Source organism: Nanorana parkeri, unplaced genomic scaffold (assembly GCF_000935625.1).
Source record: "Nanorana parkeri isolate BGI_ZX_2015 unplaced genomic scaffold, ASM93562v1 scaffold7, whole genome shotgun sequence".
In the NCBI taxonomy this organism is placed as follows: Eukaryota; Metazoa; Chordata; class Amphibia; order Anura; family Dicroglossidae; genus Nanorana; species Nanorana parkeri.
The window spans coordinates 4,411,796-4,425,558 of NW_017306275.1; the positions used below are offsets into that span (position 1 = coordinate 4,411,796).

The window sequence follows — 13,763 nt, forward strand, 5'->3', positions numbered from 1 at the left end:
TCAACGACTAGAATCCACCAGAAATGTGTCAGGGAGCTTGGCTCAGCAGACTCAGGCTAATAGGTAATCATGTGCGCACAGAGAAATAAATATACCAAAATGGAATAAAGGGGCCACTATTCACACCCTTCGAGATCTACCAGCATCAGCTTTGAGAGCTACTGGTAGATCACGATCTACCTAATGGGCACCCATGGACAATGTACCTGATTTGGAAACATTCTCCGATTCAGCTCACTTCCCAGTACAGCTATGTTGTCCTAGATTGTTCACTTCGCCTGCCTTCTCCAAACTCTTCACCCTTTCGTGAAAAACCCTGTAAATGTCATGGCTTCAAGTGAGGCAAACACGCAGACTGCACTGGAAGGTATACTAAACATTGAAAATTATACAAGACAATATCCATATTCACAAGAGTTGATACTGAATTTTTAGTTCAATAAGTTTAAAATGAAGATAAAAGTTTCTGATATGTTTAGGATTTTATTTATATATTGTTTTCTATTTTATTGTTTTTATTTATTTGAGTGTTTATAATAAATAATGTATTGTTTGTATACATTGGTAATCTATTAAGTGTGTCTGAGGTTATAGCAAGCAGTCCTCATTTTGTCATTTTACAGGTTAGAAAATGAGAGCACATATCTGCTGGGTTGCTCCACACAACACAAAGGTATTCCTTTCAGACATTTTGATGCATTAGTAATTGGACAGTGGAGGAGTAGCAGCTCACTGGTGACTTATCCCTCAGTTCACTCTGCTCTCTCCACCTGTTAGCATGTTCACTGTCAGTACATGTGCATTCAGCAGTGCTTTATTGACTCCTAGCGGTGCCCCCACCTCTCCCGTTCTGTACTGGATATTAGAAGAGGCTGATAATTAAAATAAATTACTCTAATTACATTAAAATACATTTCATGATTTTAGTTGATTACAATACTCATTTAACTATCTTTCCTTATTTCCAAATATCATTTTCAATACACTTTTTCCAAGTATGTTGAGCTCATACAACAGGTCACATAGCTTGTGGTGTTTTCACTGCGGAGAAAAGTAACAGCCTTCAGAAAAGCTGCGTTTTACACAGCATGGTCCTATCGAAAGACAGAGCCCTGCTGTTTCATATTCAACAATTACAGCAAATGCCCATTAGCCTTGCTGTGTTTTTCAGATCTGTGAAGAATGTGTTATATTTGCTAGGTGGATGTCTGGATGGTCTGCGCTCCATATTGACCTTATCTTGGTATGCACTTTAAAAAGGCTTGAGACTTTCTGTATAATTTATCCTCTCATAAAGGAAAGGCTGAAGTTTACTCTGCTGATATCTGCTTTCTTTGATTCCTCCTTTACCCCCCTTATTACCTTGCTAATGAAATTATTAAATAAAACTTTTCTGTTTTTGTCACAAGGTTACCCAATGTGATATTTTAGTTACATGTAAAGCATGGTGGCTTAAAGCGACAATAAACTCAGGAGTTACATTTTAAAAATGAATTTGCATCTTGGCAAAGTGCAAAAGTAAATGGCTGTTAAGGATGTAAGTGATTGGGCGCAAAGTAAAGCAGCTGGGCAAGGTGAAAAAAGCTGTACAGAAAGTAAAAGCCTCTGGCAAAAAAACAGAGTGAAAAAGTGACTGGTGTAGGCAGATGGACAAAGGTAGCCCTTGATACCTGTTAGTTGATTTTTATACTCTGGCTGTGTAGGATAAATATCAGACGGTTGTACAGAATTCAGTTGTCTGTGGGGCTGAATTTGAAAACTAACTATTCTCATTCATAATATTTTAGGAAATTTTCAAACCCAAACTGTGCTGACTTATTTGAGGTCATTTGGTTGTGTGAGATGTGCTACCAGTATAAGATACAAGTAAAAAAAAAATCTATCAGCAGCATGTAGTGCATATGGACATTTGACTTTTTACTTCACCAAATTGAAACAAAATACATAAATGTATCTTTTAGACCCTTGTTATGCCTTTGTGTTATGTTATGAATTATGATGTTTTCAAAATCAGATCCTCAAACGTGTACATTATGCGTTAGGCCACTGCACTCTTTATCATGCAAGTATAGCAGACAGGAACAGAGCCTTGCAATGTTCTACTGTTAATTGTATAAATCAGAGGGCCAAGAAGAGTTTATTTAATTATTACATGTTGAAACCAAGAAAGCAGAAAGGTTCATCTTTCTTGGTTGGGAACAACCAAGCAGTACCCTTTTAAAGAGAGCAGTAGAAAATGATTGTGGTCATACAGTAACTCAAAAAAACAGATTAAAAAAATCAACCAAGTAGCAATGCCCATAAACTGCCTACAGAGGTTTGGCCACCTTCTACAGACATTTGGGTATTTTATTAGGTATACTGTGGCCACCGGTGTGTCTCCAGGAAAACAGTAGTAATCAGCCAGAACAATCCATCCAACTTTCCCCTTAGCAGGGGAGTTTCATCCAGTATTTCCAAAGGGACTGAAAGAGAAAAACTGCACAACAGAGAAAAGGCATATAACTACTTCCAACTTTATTCAAAAAAAAAAAAATGTTTTAGCTAAATTTCCACTTTAACATTATTATACTACCCAAAATAGTAAATTCATAGAAAACATAAGTACATTTGATAAATATTGAAATATATCAGACTGTCCCAGATTGACACAAATCTCTTTTCTATCCATCTTTTTCAGAGTACGCTAAAACGAAGAGGAAGCAGAGAGATGCACAAAGATAAGAAGACCGTTAGCCAGGTACTAAAATTCTGCGATTTGAATATTATGTAATATGAGAAAAAAATACTTATTTTATGAAAAATTTTCAATGTTTATATGTAAACTTAAAGTGACATTAAACCCTCAGATTTTTTTCCATAAACCAATACTGTAATGTGTGCCTTACTGTAATCCATGGTTGTTTCCCTTCTCTTTGCTGCTCTTCCTTTTAAATCCTCATATCTTCTCATGCTGGGTGAGAACTTCCCTTTGCAGCTGAGTGCCTCTTCCTGTAGTGCTGGCTCAGGTTGTGAACCTGCACACAGACACCATGTATCCATTCCAGAGACAAGGCAGTCTGCTGCAAAACAGAAGTTCTGCACAGCATGAGAAGAGAGAAGGATTTAAAAGGAAGAGCAGCAAAGAGAAGGGAAACAACCATGGATTACAGTAAGGCACAGGTACAGGTAGTATGGATAAACCTTGTCAGGATACCGTGCACGGGTGTCCCCACACCGCGTGCAGGTATCTATACAGGAGGACCAAATATGTGACCACACCAGACAATGCTTATGAACTTATAGTTTATTAGACACTCCAAAATCATAAAAACGCAAGCAACCCCACCAACACCCACAAGTACCGTAAAATAGCCAAACTAGATGAAAACAGCAAAATCACACACAGACGATAAGGGGGTTAGTGAACCTGGGGAGCCACTGATCAGGAGACCTGGGGAAGGAGTCAGGGTGCAAGAAGGCAACAGGGTACAGGCAACATGATACAGGCAACAGGATACAGGTATGGAGACAATACTGAGGCACCAGCCTCACTGTGAGAAGGGGCTAAATACCCTCCCAGGCCAGCACCAGGTGGAGACCAATTGCCGACAGCTGGGAGACACCCGCAGGTGAGCGCCACTTTACGGTGGTCTGGCACCCGACAGCTCCTGGCTGCCTGTAGACACCTGCAGGTGAGCACAGTAACTGCAGGAACTGGTTCCAGCACCACCTGGAGGTGCTCTGGTCCCTGACAAACCTTGCAGAGCGGTAATGGTAGAGTGAAAAGGTGAGTCTTGTTAGTAAAAAAAAGTACTAAGCAGGGGCTTGCAATCAAGTTGAATTACACTTGCATTATGAGAGAGGTCTTGTTGGAAATTGAAGGAGGGATGATAATTACGTTTTGTCCAGGTTATGCTTTAGGTATTCCCAGACATCAACCAGGTAAGTAATGTACAGTAATAGTCCATTCTTCCATTGGGAAAATAGTCCATGGACTGCAGGCCAGTGATGTAAAGTTAAATTTGAATGTTATCTGCATTCAGGAAATATCAGCAACCATAAGATAATTTTAAATGTAGCTGTGTAGTTAGAAAAACATGTTTTTCAGCTTTCAACATATGTTGAAAGCTGAACTTTTAGAATATAATGACAAGCTAAATACATTTATAATACAGCTATAATTATAAATTGTCTTTACCTCTATCCTAACTATCTATTTTCATAGAAGATTTAAATGACTACACATTCACAAACAGGCAACCTTTGTATAAACTTCCTTGTACAATTCCATAATGACCCAAAGCGTGGGAATCTCCTGACTGCAGTAAAAATGCAGTATGTTTGTTTTTTACTGTGAGCTACCTGTGCTACGGCTAAAAATGATGATGCCTACTGACTCCCATCAGGTCAACTGAGAACAAAAATGTCTATTTAGGCCTGGTTCACACCTGAACGTTTTGTAGCGCGTTCAACGCTCGACGAATCCCATTGTATTCAATGGGTCTGGTTCACACCTTGCCGTATTTCCGCCCGTCCGAATGTGATACAAAACGGCCTACGCCCAAAGAAGTACATGTACTTCTTTGGGGCGTTTTGGTCTCGCGTTTCCATTGGGATACAGCCAAGTAGCCCTCAGAAACGGGCGTTTGTCGCGCAGTTTTTTTTACCGCGAATCGCGGTAAAAACGCGCGACAAACGCGCATATTCAATACGCCTATGTGTGAACCCAGCCTTAGGTGAGAAGTTGCTGAAGGGAACTGATTACACAAAAAGTAGAAAGCAGTTTGCATGGAGAACGATTAATAACAGTATTTTATTACGGCAGTTCTTTCCATGAATTTGTAACATTTGTGCAAATTTGTGTCTTGTTTTCAAAATGTTATTTAAAAAAAACCCTCTAATTGCAATTTCCTACTATGCAGGAGGATAGTGCCGATTTAAAATGCCAGCTTCAATTTGCAAAGGAGGAAGCAGTGCTGATGCGGAAGAAAATGGCCAAACTTGGTAAAGAGAAGGATGATCTAGAGCAGGACCTGGAGAAATACAAATCAGTTTATGGAGATGTAGAAAGTCCTCTACCAACAGGAGAGACCGGGGGCCCACCCAGCACTAGAGAAGCTGAGTTAAAACTGCGTCTTAAGTTGGTTGAAGAGGAAGCTAATATCCTTGGAAGGAAAATAGTTGAGCTAGAAGTGGAAAACAGGGGCATTAAAGAAGAAATGGAAGACCTCAGGTGTCAGTATGAAAAAGAATTTCTAAGCAGGGAGTATGTTTCAAGCATTCCTACCTCACCATATGGTGATTCCATGGAATCTGCCACAGAGCTACGACGCCACCTCCAGTTTGTGGAAGAGGAAGCAGAGCTGCTGAGGAGATCCATTTCCGAGATAGAGGATCACAATAAACAGCTTACAACTGAGCTGAATAGATTTAAGTTTGGTCCTGTACAGGACCTTGTCTGGATTGATGACAACTCTTCAAAATGCAATGGGTCAGTACAGGAAGAGCTGAAGACAGCCCGTATTCAGATAAGTGAGCTTAGCACTAAGGTAATGAAACTTCAGTACGAAAACCGAGTTTTATTATCAAATGTTCAACGCTATGATCTTGTGTCACACTTGGGAATGCGAACAGCAAGCCCACGTGATAGTGATGCAGAAAGTGATGCAGGGAAAAAAGAAAGTGACAGTGAAGATGGACGTCATGTTCAATCAAAAAGGGAAGGTCCTATTGGTGGAGAGAGTGACTCAGAAGATGCGTATGAGAAGACCTCAGGTTTTGAGAGTGTAAAACCCTCTGAGGTTGGTGAGACATATTGTGCAGAATTGCTTAAACTGAGAGAAGATGCACACTGTTTTATGAACATGAAACATGAGGCTGAACGACTAGGAAAGACCGTAGAGCGTCTCATTACAGACACAGACAGCTTGATCTATGATGCCAAATTGCAGATGACGAGCAGTTCTATGGAGGAAGTGTTGAAGGGCTGTCCAGACAGAGGAGACGCCTCTGGGTCGGAAGTTTTAAGCAGCATCAATACCAAAATGAAAGTATTCAGGAAAGAGTTGCATAACTTTCTAGAAATTGTTGAGCACACAGGGGAAGGTCTAAAAGAGCATGCAGAAGACCTGTCCCCAATGCCACATCTCACAGAATCATCTAGTTTCTTGTCCAACCTGACCTCTGCTTCTCGGGATTCTCCAATTGGAAATCTTGGAAAAGAACTCATAACTGACTTTCAGGTAATTAGTGTTGCTTATTTGCTGTAGTTTCTGCTTCTTTTTGCCATTAACAAACAAGCACTCTTTTTTTTCCCCAGCTAAATTATTTTGCTAGATTTGCATAAATTTACAATTTCTGCAGTTTATAAACATCCATCTATTGGGAACTGATCATTTATGCTTTAATATCTCAGCTTTATAATTTTTTTAATTATATTTGCCAGTTTTGTGGTGAATGAGTAAAGATATTCTAGACTTTTTAGTAGTGCATGTTCATACTGCACACATCAAAAGAAACGTGTTACCATTACAATGGGGAAGAAACTTGGTATGCTGCTGCTTTCATGGCCTGCACGCTTGTTGTTGGTATGACATATGCACCTCATTGCATGCGCGCCTCATAACCAGTGTTTGCATTCTTTTTTTCCCCCTTGTTTTTTCTCTTGCTTTCCAGATATTTCAGCCCATCATTTTGCTCATACTCTTTTTGGTTTTGTTTTCATCACTGTCTTATGCCACCATATTTAAGTTAGTCTTCCTCTTCACGCTTTTCTTTGTCTTGTAGTTTTTTTCAGTCGTCTACCTTACCCATTTTTGTTTTCGTTATGTACGTCTTTTTGTGTTCTTCTTTTTCCTTTTCGTTTGTTTTTGGGTTTTTTTTCTTTACCTCCCCATCCCTTGTCTTCTTTTTATTTGTGTTTATATACTACCCATGCACCTAGCAGTCCAAGCTGAGGGAACAAATGGAATGGCAACCTCACCATGAACATGAAGAAGATTCCCATCGTCTCCTTGTAAATCATGAATCACATCGCAGAGCAGATGGGGACAGTAAGCACTACAGGCCAGGAGACAAGGGCGGTTTCAGTCTAGAGGTCAGAAATGTTGTATAACTTATTACAACTAGATGTACACAGACACTTTTTTGTTTCTAAGTATAGGGCTGTACAATATTACAAAACCATTTACCAGCACTAACCTTTATTCAAGTGACCCAATATGCTAGCACTGGCCTGCAGATATAAAACATAGTTTAAAATGGGACACGTCAGCTGACGTTTAAAAAAAAATAATAATTTGAGCATAAGTGCTTTTGATCCACCATTTAAACAAATACAATAATAGTGCAGGTGACAGTAAATACACTTTAAAATGGAAGATAGGTTGTGTTAAATTTCAAACTTACACTTTATGGTCAAAAATAAAATTATGTCAACACCCCTCCAAATGTTTATGTTCAGGCATTTCTAGTTAATGTTACAGCATACAAAAAAATATTTTTTACAGCTGTGTGCTGTTCCAGCATAACTGTGCCCCTGTGTCAAATCCAAGTACATAAAGACAAGTTTCTATAAATTTGGAGTGGAAGAACTCTGACCTCAACCCTATTAAACACCTTTTAGATTAATTTGAACACTGAATGTGAACCAGGTCTAATTGTTCAACCAGATCTCATGATCAAATGTTCTTTTGCTGAATGGGCACACACATTCCCACAGACACACTCAAAAATCTTGTAGAAAGCCTTCCCAGAGGAGCGGGGGCTGGCTGCAGAAATGGTCTCAGAATGGTCAACAAGCTGATATAGGTGTGATGGTTACGAGTCCACAAACTTTTGGCCATATAGTATATTTTGATTTTGTTGGCACTTAGGGCTTGCCCACACCAGACATGGTGCCATGCATACTGCACAAAAGTTAATATATTGTTTGGTAATAGGACTTGTCCACCGCAATGCACTACATGAAAATGCCCTGTATGCTATATTTTGTGTGAATTGACCTGCATTTTGCCATTTAAACCAATTAAAACAAATTCTTAACAAAAATTTATCAGAACATAAAGAACAACCCCAGGAATCTGTTTCTATATAGTAAAACTACCTCCCAGACTGCAAGGGTTAACTGCCCTTTATTGCCTAGGGGACAGAAAAAAGCTGTTTTACTTATCCGCTCCCTGCTCCTGTCGGCTCCCTCCAAGGTGCCAGATCGGTCCCCACAACCTCTTCTTGCCTTTGCTCCGGCGGTCTGTGCGACCAAACTTACACCTGCTTACTCTCAAAGGGAGCACTGATTGGATAGATTAGATCTGCCTACCTGTTACTTTCCTTCTCTGCCCTCCCTTCCCCAAAGTAATAAACACAAATGCTTGGCCCAGTGGTGCCACAGTAGCCATAGCAGCCCATGTGGCTGGGGTAGGAGGCAGCCCCATAAAGAAAACGAAACTGTGAGGTTTACAGTATAGAAGGCCTGAGGTCAGACCTCAGGATTGTCTAGAAACAGACCCTCTTCTGTGCAGTAAGATTTATTGCCCTCTGAACTTTTGCTACAGACAGAAATTAGGAATGAGGAGTAAGTGTGTGCAAGAACATTATTTCTTTTATCATAATATAAAATATAATTATGGTTATTATTATTATTATTAGTGCTATTATAACTCTTACCCCTAGCACTGCTCCCTAATAGTGTACTGACTATGCTGACAGCTCGCATGTTAAGATCAATGACACATATTATTGACTGCCACCTGCTATAGAGAGAGTTAGTTGGGGGTCCCCAAAGTTTGCTATGGGGATCCGTGATTTGTAGTTATGTACCTGGTTTGGCCAGAACATGTATTTGTTTTTATGGATCCACCAGGAGACACAGGTGTCTGAGGGTGGTCAGATCCTATATATAGATTTGCATAAAATATGTTCAACGTTAGGGAAAGATATGGATTTACATAAAATCTGCCTACTATGTGCTTGTGAAGTCTGGTGACAATGAAGCTGGTATATATTAACACAACACTTCTCTTATTCTCCCTATATACTATCGTTTTTTGTCATCAAACAAAGGTCGGCTTTACACCTGTGGAGTACATATCATGATTATCAGCACACAAGAAACCACACCAGACCCTTTTTTGGGAACACAGTGCAGGTCTGTTGCTTTAGTGTGTTGGGGTACCATTCAAAATAAATGGCACTGCAAGACACTATTGCCTACATTGAGCAGTACTGTGCACTGCGCATCACCACAACACAAAGGTATGGAGCCAGCCTCAATGAGTACTTAAGGGGCAATTTGTTTGGAAAGAAAAATGCAAACTTGGAAATGACTATTTACTTCCAAATAACTATTTACTTAATTGGAACTTATTTCAGACACTTTTTATGTTCCATCAATCCAGAGTTTATCAGGATTTAATTTCTTACGAATTAAACTACTTCAATTCAGTATTAAAGCCCTGACTAGCACTTGTTTACTTTGGGGGAAAAAACACTGTTTTTTAGCTTCTTGTTTATTTAACACTTGCTTATTGCTTCTTTCTATATCCAGCTCTGCAATCACGTATCGCCTGAAAAGAATCCAACACTACGTGAACTGCAGGCTATTCTTGAACAGGAAAGGAGACTTCACCAAGAGGAGCATGAAAAGGTGACAGACAGGCTCATCCAGGTATTATGTGTCCTTAATCCACCACCTTTTATAAGACCAGACACAGCTGACTCTCTATAGAAAGACAACAATCTAATGCAGGGCGGACGTCTGAGAATTCCTTCAGTTTCGTTTCTTTTGACATTTAACAGTTGTACATCATTAGTAATTGTCTGACCACTAGATGCTATCCGAATATGGAACATTCATTCTGAGAGGTGTGGATTTTCTAAGTGAAACAGTATGTCTTTTTCACCTAGTATCTTGATAGAAATGCATTCTGTACTGCGTACTGTCATTTACTAAATATATTTTCACAAATTTTCATTGTTTGGAGTAAACTGGTATGAATACCATCCAAAGGGGTAACCTAGGTGTACATTTTACTTTTGAAGTAAATTTGGAATATTAGTTTTAAAGTGTGTTTCCACTTTCGCAGACAGATTTGGATAACACCTATTTTATGTTAATTACAAATTTCCATTCATGTAGCCTAAGCTAAAAAAAAAATGTTTTAAATTATTCTTGCAGTTTAACTTTTACTTGGGTTAGGGTTTTTTTTTTTTGCTTCTCAAGCATTAGAATTTCTACTTGTTTTCCTTCTTTATAATGTTTGGGGGAGCTGTGAGAGGTGAAGGTGTTTTTAACCCTGTTTGTACTGTGTTGGCTCATTTCATTATGATTTGTAAAGTAGATTTGAACACTAACAAAGAGTTAAAGGATTACAACCCTGACTTTTGCATTCAAACGTTAAGGAAGGTAATGAGAGAAACACAATACTCAATTTTCAGTCCTAAGTCTTTCTATTAGGACAGATCACTGTGAAGGTGATGAGAAAAACCTGGAATCAGTCATGTTGCCTGCTGCAACAAAACATCTAAAAGGCAACAAATATATATATTTTTTAATTATTTTTCCGTATGCAGTATGAATAGGAACACACACGTATAGTGGGCTTTTTTCAAATTTGACTGCAAGTGGAAATGCACTTTAAGCCAATCTCTAGAGTAGGGAAGGATTACAACCTTTGTCAGGTTATAAATAGAGATGAGCCTGGGCATGGTGCAAACCCACTCTGAACTGTAATCACCACACCATCCCGTCCCAGTCAGTGGTGACAGTTGTGGCAGAGAGCTCTCCCCACGCCTTTGTGACATATATCTATGGGTGTGGGTAATGCTCATCAGTCCCTGCCCACAAGGAACTTAAAATCTTAAGGCCCCCTATCTCACATACATACACGGCCAGTTTAGGCAGGAGCCAATTAACCTGCCAGCAGATCTTTGTAGAGCTGCAACTATATGCATTGCATAATACAACACCACAATGCAGAATACCACCGACCAGATATATCTATATATAGATATATAGATGGATATAGATAGATATATCTATATATCTGGTCGGTGGTGTTCTGCATTGTGCCATTGTATTATACAATGCAGAGTACCATGCACAATACAATACAATGCAGAATACCAATGTATTATACAGCGGCACAATGCAGAATATCACCAGCTATAGAGGAACAACAAGTCCCAGCAATAGTACATTATACAGGGTGTTTAATGTATTATTGCTGGGATTTGTTGTTCCTCTATAGCTGGTGGTATTCTGCATTGTGCTGCTGTATATTTGTTGTATTCCTCTACAACTAGTCAGTGGTATTCTGCATTGCGCCGTATAATCATTATACAGCACAATGCAGAATGGCACCAGCTACAGAGGACTACAAATCCCAGCAATAATAAATTATACAGCGCAACGGAGAATAACACCATCTATAGAGGAATTCATCAGATCCCAGCAATAATACATTATATACAGCGCTATGCAGAATACCAGCAGCTATAGAGGACTACAAATCACAGCAATAATACATTATATACAGCGCAATGCAGAATAACGCCAGCTACAGAGGACTACAAATCCCAGCAATAGTACATTTATAGTATAATGTACTATTGCTGCAATTTGCTGTATTCCTCTATAGCTGCTGGTATTCTCCATTGCGACGCTGTATAATGTACTATATTGCACACCACCCCTTTTTTTTTTACTTCCACCGCGCCAAGCTTGCTCCCGTGATGGACTACATCTCAATACAAACTAGTCCATCACTGTAGCCTTTTGGGGTTTTTTATCCGATTAACCGATTAATCGACCTTAATAATCTGCTAACTAATCGATTTTGAAAATAATCGTTAGCTGCAGCCCTAGATCTTTGGAGTGTGGTAGGAAACTGGGGTACCCATAGGAAACCCACACAAGCACAGGGAGAACATGCTGTATATGTATATAGCCTCATTTTTCTAATTAGTGGTTCTGTATGGTTGTGTCTGAATGGCAGTGACTGTAATACAAATAGGAATCTAATCTAAATTATAAAGGTACCAGAAGCCTATTAAGGTGACACCTTCTTGAGGAACCAGACGAAATTCGCACAGTGGGTGCCGCTAGTTGAACGAAAATAATAGAGCAGTGTATGGCCAGCTTTAATCCTCCAATGCCTTCTCTGCCCTAAGCAGATTGAGGGTAGAAAGTCATTGATCTTTTCCTGACCCAATTAGGTTGGCTGGGAACTGACGACTCTGAACCCTGATGTGCTCAGAGCAGATGTTTCTACCGATCTCCCTCTACTCAGCATCTTGCGGGCATTTTATTGTGATCCCAGGCTTCCAGAAAAAACAAGTATGGAATTGGTGAAGTTAATATGCTGCACTGTCTGCAGTGATCAGTTTGACATTAAAACCTGGATCTGGGTCTTGCCTTCTTGTCCTTTGCATCTCTGTATATTTTTGTTTTTTTTTCTGTTACTGTACTTGGACTTATATATTTGAAGTGTTAATAAAAACTATAGTATAAAGAAAACCTGGATCTAGCAGATCAAAGTAGAAACAAGTTCATGCAAAATGCCCCTGTATTTTTGCTCAACACCTCTCACCCTTTTCCACTAGTTGTGGAAATGTGTAATCAGTCTCACTTTTTGCAACAGAAAAATGTAATATGTAATGGTACTATGACTGTGGCACTAGCCCTTTCACAGCCACAACACATGCTTGTGTTTCCACCATTCCAAAAAAAGTGCACATATGAGAGTGCACATGTGACCTGGTGCCAGATAAATGATAACTTTGTTTTTAAGAACATAATAATTATGACTTAAAATCAGTAAGTTCCAAAAAAGTAATATAAAGCCTTACAATAAATACCTGACTGCTCTGATGCCTAGGTTATTCATGATGTTCCAGTACAAAGACTTTACATCACAAGTGAGTACCTTCAGGCACTTCCAGGTTAGTCAACAAGATCAGACGGTGGTAGAATCCCAAATATCCCCAGAACCCCAAGACACTAGGTCTTTTGGTTATATATTTGTATTTTCATACTTTCTGTAATATGCACAGTGTATTATTGACCAGAATATCTGCTATGAGAAAACCATGTTCTTTATATAAAACCGAGTTCCCCAGGCTCTGAACCCCATGGAGAACAAAAGTAGCCCCCCTCCAGAAGGGAGGACAGTGTCAGCATGAATTTAGAGCTATTTGAGGATCTATAGCCCAGTTATATATTTTGTTTAGTTAAGGTACTTGAATGTATTTTTAAGATTCAACTGCTGAGTTTAAAGAAGAACTATGAGGTGAGTGATTTCCACTCATCCTCATAGTTAGAGCTGACATGTGACAAAGAAGCTGTCACAGGTCGGCTCTATCGATCGGGAAGTGAGCAGAAACATGCACCGATCCGCTCACTTCCCGATCGTCTCCAGCGCTGAGTGGAGGAACAAACGGGGAAGGAGGCGGGCACAGCTGGCTCTGCCTCTAGATAGGCAGAGCCAGCTGTCACTCACGCAGCTGGGTGGATCCCAACAGTATTGAGGGATACGTCCCGGCTGCAGCGCCCTCTACTCTATATCTACTGAGCTTTTGGTCACAGGAGGAGGTTAGTATATGTCCTCCTGTGACCCTAAAGAGAACTATGGGGAAAAACACCCCATAGTTCTCTTTTAATGTCACCTTAAAATGAAAGTTGGACTTTGATATGAGGCTTTGGAATTGGTGAATTTGAGAGTTGTACTTGGGGTGGATATCTGCGGTTGCACTAACTACATAAAGTAGCGTTTCAGAAAAAAAAA

General features: G+C 39.6%; 1 protein-coding gene across 5 annotated transcripts in view; it reads left to right on the forward strand.

The window, feature by feature from the left end:
• The window catches only part of MTCL1 (microtubule crosslinking factor 1), a 130,816-nt gene that overhangs the window by 68,645 nt on the left and 48,408 nt on the right, over nucleotides 1–13,763 (forward strand). For 2 of the 5 annotated variants that reach the window (XM_018553542.1, XM_018553550.1), the window contains exons 4-7: nucleotides 2,681–2,740; nucleotides 4,905–6,224; nucleotides 6,929–7,078; nucleotides 9,527–9,646. In XM_018553542.1, the coding sequence (XP_018409044.1) occupies nucleotides 2,681–2,740; nucleotides 4,905–6,224; nucleotides 6,929–7,078; nucleotides 9,527–9,646 (1,650 nt within the window). Of the gene's footprint in view, nucleotides 1–2,680; nucleotides 2,741–4,904; nucleotides 6,225–6,925; nucleotides 7,079–9,526; nucleotides 9,647–13,763 lie in introns of all 5 variants that reach the window. The other 3 variants (XM_018553557.1, XM_018553566.1, XM_018553573.1) reach the window with 2 other exon arrangements.